The 7110-nt window shown below is 34.3% G+C and overlaps 1 protein-coding gene across 2 annotated transcripts; it reads right to left on the reverse strand.

The window, feature by feature from the left end:
- Positions 1-352: 352 nt before the first annotated feature.
- LOC144968054 (uncharacterized) lies at positions 353-7110 on the reverse strand. 2 transcript variants are annotated; one of them, XM_078906024.1, is made up of 3 exons: positions 6991-7110; positions 3662-4135; positions 969-1660 (listed from the first exon to the last, which is right to left on the reverse strand). In XM_078906024.1, exons 2-3 carry the CDS (start codon positions 4059-4061, stop codon positions 1107-1109), a joined length of 954 nt encoding a protein of 317 aa, XP_078762150.1. In that variant the 5' UTR covers positions 4062-4135; positions 6991-7110; the 3' UTR covers positions 969-1106. The 2 variants fall into 2 exon arrangements, with proteins under 2 accessions (XP_078762149.1, XP_078762150.1); XM_078906023.1 differs by lacking the exon at positions 6991-7110 and having other exon boundaries at positions 353-1660; positions 3662-4423.

Raw genomic sequence — 7110 nt, forward strand, 5'->3', positions numbered from 1 at the left:
TTTTTCCAGAATGTGGCAGAATTGTCATTACACCCAATAGGCTACTCTTCTAAAAATAAAAGCAGACAACATCGAGATGAGAAACAAATTTATGGTTTCATTATCAAATGTATTCTTGAATAACAAAGGGCAACATAAAAATTCAACAGTTAAGTATAATAATAATATAAAATACAAGTAAACATTGAGATTAGGTTTTGTTGACGTGTCATTGATATGTTGAACAATGTAAAAATGAAACGATAATCACAGTTAGTTTGTTAAAGGTGATAGGGATAATAAGTTTTTGTCTTTATTTTTATTAGAAAAGGAGAGAGAGAGAGAGAGAGAGAGAGAGAGAGAGAGAGAGAGAGAGAGAGAGAGAGAGAGAGAGAGAGAGAGAGAGAGAGAGAGAGAGAGAGAGAGAGAGAGAGAATAAAGGGAAAAGAGACTTTTATCTTTTATTCCAAACAAAACAAATTAATTCTTTCATATTTTTTAGATACTATCAATTGCATAAATGTTGGTATAACATTGTTATAGGGTATAAGTTATGAAAAAAAAAGACTTACTTGATAGAAAAAAAAACCCAAAACAAGTTGCATTATTAATACCTACCATACAAAACTCCTAAATAATTTTGAGGAATGCTATCATTATAAAATCATTACTTATGAGATGTTGACAGTAGCAAGTATGCAAATTTCTATTCCAAACAGTTACAAAATATAGTTGTCAATAATTCGGTTGTTACAATTACAAGGAGTATTAAATCATTAAAACGATTATACAATTAAATGCATTGGGGAAAAAAATAATAAATAAAAAAACCCCAACTGTACCTGTATTGTGAACCTGAAGTAAAAATAAAATTAATATAATGCCGTAGGTGTGACATTGAAATTGATATATAATGATACACATGACTCACATTAACCTTAAAATATAACGTAAACTAGAGTAATTCATTTGCTTTGGTATATCAACTTTTATAGTATAAAAAATGTCAATCAAAAATCGATAAACATTCATTAAATGTGTGATGAAATTAAACATCTCTTACAAAGGGAGTAAGTAGTACAGTATTAGTAATAGGAGCAAAGTAACCACTGCCATATCTGTACTTATCAAACATCAAGTTCAAACTTGCATAAGCCAAATCGGTCTAAGTAAATCTCTTCAATAGAGACCAGCATTGCTACTTTGCTTGATTTACTCTTAGACAATACAGCTACACCAGTCACTGTCTCTGTATCCTCATGTGCCATCATCTCCACCAGCCCATGATTGTGACGTTGGTAATATTTCATACAGCAGTTCATTGTAACTTTTACATGCTTTATTACTTTTCGGTCTTCATTGACAGATGATAGTTCCACCTGGGGTTCATGAATGCTCTGAACGAGAGCTTCACCAACAACCATACTGTCAGCATCTAAAATACTAAATCTTTGATCAATACAAACAGCATGAATACTGAATGCATAGCCATTGGGTTCACTGTCTGACCAGAAAAAGCACTCGTTGTTGTTCAAACTGTCACCCGAGAATGTGATGCGTTTGCCATAGCCCATTCCAATTGAGAGTAGAGTCTTGGGTGCTTTGAACACAAATCCATCACTGCCAGCTCTCCGGACATGGTACTGAAATCCAGGGCAGATTCTTTTATCCACACAAACACCTGCAAAAATATACAAACAACAAACTTCTGATTTTCCTTTCCAAAGTTCTTGACCTAACCATCATGTTTAAATTTAAACAATAATATTGATGATTGATGAATTTGTATGACAGAGTGTATGGAAGAAAAGTGTTCGACTAAACAAAACATTGCACATAACAAAACAGAGCAAAAAAACAAACAAAAAACAATCAATAGAAGATCCTATTTCCCTTGCATATTTTATTATTCTATAATAATATATTCAAGAATCGATGCCAAAGACTAGAATCATACATTGCATAATATAAATTTTGAAAATTAACCTACATCAAGAAAAAATAATCATTAAAATTTCCGGTAAAATAAATAATCAAAGATTTTCCAAAGGATATCATGTTAATTTTGTAACATTAAATAAAATGAAAATGAATATTACATAATAAGTGCAAGCTCACAAACAAAAACAGACTATTTTTTTTCCTTTCAAATGTTTGTCTTGTCATGAAGAGAACACATCTGGTCAAGTAAAGCTTTCTTACAATGGGGCCAAATCTAATCTAGCATTAACTTATTAATGTTAATCCTCATTGAGGAATAACACTTAGAAACCAATGGGTATTAATTTGAACTGTATCTTAAGTTAAAAGATTGAAATGTCTTTTAAAATGTTGTCATCGACTCAAAGATTGGATATTTGATATGTATAACATCTTAGTCAAATTAAAATAATTATCACTAGCACCATTGTAAGTGAGCCCTATGACGATGTAAAATGTAAACATACAAAAGTCAGACAAGGAAGAGGAAAAGAAGAATGACGGCACTTGATGAAGATGAATGCGAAATCTTACTAATCGTCCTTTTACTGACTAGGTCAGCAGACGCGTGTTATGCCCATCTCTCGAGGGCCCACGACTAATGGTGGAGAGAAGAGTCAACCATCTGGAACAAAAGATTGGTCATAGCAACATGGCAAATGGCAAACGGGCAAACTGGCTCAAAAACTAAATATTCTAAATATATAAAAAAAATAAATAAATAAAAAAAAACCCTATGATTTCAAAAACCATTCTGATGCCTAAATATATATTTCCAGCTTGCCCAAAAACATTTCAGATTACATTCAAATTCATGCACTAATTATAATTATGAATTACAGTCTAAAACATATTTGTCGAACAGCAGAAAAAATTGGTTGAATCCCCGATTTGACAAATGAGTGATTGAAGTTTAAGAACAAGGAACACAACCTGTGTGGTAACTTAGATTACACACAGCCTGCTTGAAAATAAATATCAAAGAGTTCATTTAAAAAATGGAAATGAAAGAAATTGATTGCAAAATCAAACTTAGTTTATGGAATCTGAGAATTCACCAAACATGTGTTCGAAGAATATTTGTTAGACTGTATTTGAGCTGATAAGATAAGTGGGTAGATAAATAAACAAATATGTAGGTTAATATATAAATTCATCCTATATTAAGACCTATCTAAATTATTCAGATCTCATATTTACTTAGGAATCTGATTTTTAATCTTTTTTTTTTTTTTTAAATTAATAACGACCAAACATTGATAATACAATAAATCACCTACAGTCATGACTTTGACAGTTTGATCTCGATTTATAAAAATATCAAAGACTTTTACCATAAAAATCTATTACAATATACAAACCGATTCTGTGGATAAAAGCTGAATTTAAGAATTCTAGTGAACAGACTTTGAACAAATTTATTTGATCATTCTTGGCATAAACCATCACTGCAGTCCTACACTACAATTATATTATTCAATTAAATGATCGTAAGTCTCTGATAATCTGCAAACATAACACCTTATTTTTCAAGCTTTGGTGAAACTAAGAGAGCGATACTAATAGATCAGCTATTCAAAACCATTGGATCAACTAAAACAATAAAATATCAAAGGATCATTTGCAATTTTATATGAAAGTTGTAATAATTAATTTATTATTATTAATATTGATATTTTTTAAAACAAAAATTTTGACTCACCCGTGACAGGCATCTCGTGGTGGTGCAGTCCTTTCACCTTGTACTCAGCAGGGCAGTCATTCGTGTCAGCCCCTCGGCAGATGACATCAGTGGTAAGTAGCTCTCGTCTGTCGGTTTCATTGAGATCATTGTCAGTGTCGTCAAAACTTGCATGTTTCAAGTCAACTTCAAGATCGTGGGATGACTGGGTCTTGTTGCAGCTGAAAGCGTCATTGTCATGACAACTGTTTTTGACAAGTGGTGATAAAGCTGTTTGTAATCGAAGAAGAGCAGCCAATTGAGCCAAGTCACCGGCACGTAAAGTGGCGTAAGGAGAAAGTTGACGTTCAAGAAGTCCTTCGTTTATTTCATTTTCATCATCGAACGTTGAGCTGATGTATTCGTGAACAAATGATTCCATTCCAAGTTCGATTATCAATCTGACAACAATCCTTATCAAAATGTTTTCCCCGAACAATTCAGAATACTAAAGCACTACACAGGGAATAAATTAGAGATATAAATGGATGGTTTGTTTTCGATTTTTTTTTCCGGCTTCCGATGCTATCACAAAAATAGCAATGATAATAATATTATTACAAAATCAATTGGAGAGAAGAGGTGCAAAAACACGAATTTTCTAAAGCCGAGTTGAGTTTAAAGTTAAAGTATAAAACTATTTCAGGTACAGTGAATTTATTTCAGTGAAATGTGGTTGTATATTTCACCGGCAAGAATCTGGACCTAGGAGATGTGTGAGTAGTGAATATATGAGGTGTGTATGATAAATGATAACACAGCTGAGTGATGTGAGTGATAATGAATTCGTGGCCAAACAAGGACCAATCAAATGGAAGAGCAGAAACAACGTCACAACTTCCTTCATTTTCATTGGTGGTAGAAAGAGAAGCGATAGCAGACGAAGCACGCGCTCTCTGCATGTTGGAATGTGAATGGAAAAAAGAGAGTACCTAGAGAATAGAAAGGGTTCTGTACAAACAGACACAGGCGGTGAACGGAAAAAAACTGGGAGGGGGGCGCCGGGCATCATAGTAGATGATAACGGAGGAGGCCCATTACTCTCTCTCTCTCTCTCTCTCTCTCTCTCTCTCTGTGTGTGTATCGAGGAGTTCACGATGAGGCCATTCGTTCGTCACCTTATTATATAGGGCCACTCTTGATTGTGCTCTATGTGAAGTGTCCTTATTAGCTACTGTATCCACCCCCCCCCCCTCTCTCTCTCTCTCTCTCTCTTCATTTAAAGATGCCATCAAAAACATATTCCAAGCTTATTCATGTAGAATTCCAATGTCATAAAATAATAATTTAGTTGATTGTTGTGATGATTGATGCCTACATACTGTGACAACAGCAACGTGTTTATTCTAGTTTATTTTAAAACAAAACATTAAAAAAAAAGAACATCCCCCCCCCCCGCTCAACAATATTCTGGTTTATATATATAAATTAATCATCATCATCATCATCATCATCATCATCATCATCATCATCATCATCAAGTGCCAGGCCTATTGCAGACATCGGCGATCGTGTCCCTCCAACCATATCTGTCCTCAGATCTTCTCAATAGCTCGATTCCTGTTCCTCCTCCACCAATCCATCAGTTCAGATTGTCAATGTAATCTATCCTCTGTCTCCCTCTTCTTTTCTTCCCAGCAACTTTACCCGTAAGTACAATCTTTTCAATACCGTTTTTTCTGTAAATATGTCCGAGCAATTTTAACTGTCTTTTTCTGATGGTGTTTACCAAAGTTGGTCGTACTCCAATTTCTTTTAATACCTCCTCGTTTTTTATTTTATCTTTCCACGAGATTCTAAGAATGCGTCTACAAAACCAAATTTCGGCTGCAGTTATCCTACGTTCACATTCTTTGTTAAGCTTCCAACATTCGCTGCCATAAAGAAGCACAGACCACACATATGATTTCATTACCCGGAGTTTTGTTGCCATCTCAATGTTGTGGTTGTTCATGATTTGCTTTAATTGATTATATGTGTTCTTTGCTAAAGCAATTCTTCTTTTAATTTCATGGGTGGATCTACCATCAGATGTATTAATGTATCCCAAATATGTAAAACTTTCAACTCTCCTGATGATAAATTAATAGGACACAATAAAAGTCAGTTCAGGTAAACATCAACATTATCATAGGTAGGTCAATTTGACATTGGGACCTCCGAATGGGTCAGCGTCGCCCAGCGGTACGGTCTTTGCTTCATACCCACAAGGTACAGAGTTCGAATGCCCTCTGCTCTGTATGGCCTTGAGCAAGCCACCTCACCCTAATTCAGTTTGCGGCGCTGCACTGCGACTGGTGCCTGGGTCATTCCAGTCTTCTTTAGGAATAGACGCTAGAGACAAATTTCCCCTATGGATTGAATAAAGGGCATTTGGACTGGGATGGCCCTGGATTTACTTAACCACACGTATCTTTCCTGATTCAGTGCCATGGACATTTTTATTTAAACAGCAGTCAATGTGGCAGATCAGAGAAAAGCAAACAATAATAATAATAATAATAATAATAATAATAATAGATCTTTATTGTCCATAAATATGGCAATTTGTCATTTTGTTACACTTGTCATAACGTTATATGATAACTATAACATTGAACAGACACCTCACTCCTACCCATTCTCTCTCTCTCTCTCTCTCTCTCTCTCTCTCTCTCTCTCTCTCTCTCTCTCTTCTCTCTCTCTCTCTCTTTCTTCAGCATGCGACATACACAACATTAACATTTTCATTTCATTTTCAATTCGTTACATTCTTGGCAATTCAACACCAAATATTATCATCATTATCAATTGGTCACTTTCTAACATTAAACAAATTAATCAGTCAATCAGTCAACGCATCAATCCTTGGTTTTGCTGTACCATATGAAATATTCAACATTTTTATTGCTGATGGAACGAACGTTGATTTATACTTGTTAGTTCCACATTTAATCTGACAAAAACTTCTCCAGATGGCAAAAGATCAAATTCATGGTATAAAATATGTTTTTTTATTGTTGGTAATTGAGAATGCTTTCCTTTCTATTGCTTTTCCATGAATTCTTTCTACTTCATCAACAGGATGATTTATTATTTTTGATGCCTCTTTGTAATTCTAAATCATCATACAACGCTTTATATAATATTAAGCGAAGGATAGGTCTTCAATCAACAAATCGCGAAATAAGATAAAATTAGTGGTGCACTTTTGTGTCGGAAGTAAACAAGGCCGCCGCCATTTCGATTTCCTTGAGACAAAAACATTGATACGAACGATTTTTCCGAGGATTTGAAGCAGAACTCTAAACGTTAAAGTTTGAAGTACATACCATTCATTAATACGAACAATCATACAACGTTTAATACGTAAATGAGTGAAATGTTGTCATGAAACAAATAAATATCAAAAGAATTCATCACATAGGTGTAACTGTGCGTCGCTATTCAGC

The sequence above is a fragment of the Berghia stephanieae genome, chromosome 3, assembly GCF_034508935.2.
Source record: "Berghia stephanieae isolate SIO BIC M18660-M18661 chromosome 3, UCSD_Bste_1.3, whole genome shotgun sequence".
Classification (NCBI taxonomy): domain Eukaryota; kingdom Metazoa; phylum Mollusca; class Gastropoda; order Nudibranchia; family Aeolidiidae; genus Berghia; species Berghia stephanieae.

Bases quoted from the DNA above. Each gene is read 5' to 3' on its own strand.
- LOC144968054 (XM_078906023.1), bottom strand. From the start codon at position 4,061: ATGGAATCATTTGTTCACGAATACATCAGCTCAACGTTCGATGATGAA. The intron at 1,661-3,661 runs GTGAGTCAAAAT...ATATTTTTGCAG, and splicing joins CCACGAGATGCCTGTCACGG to GTGTTTGTGTGGATAAAAGA.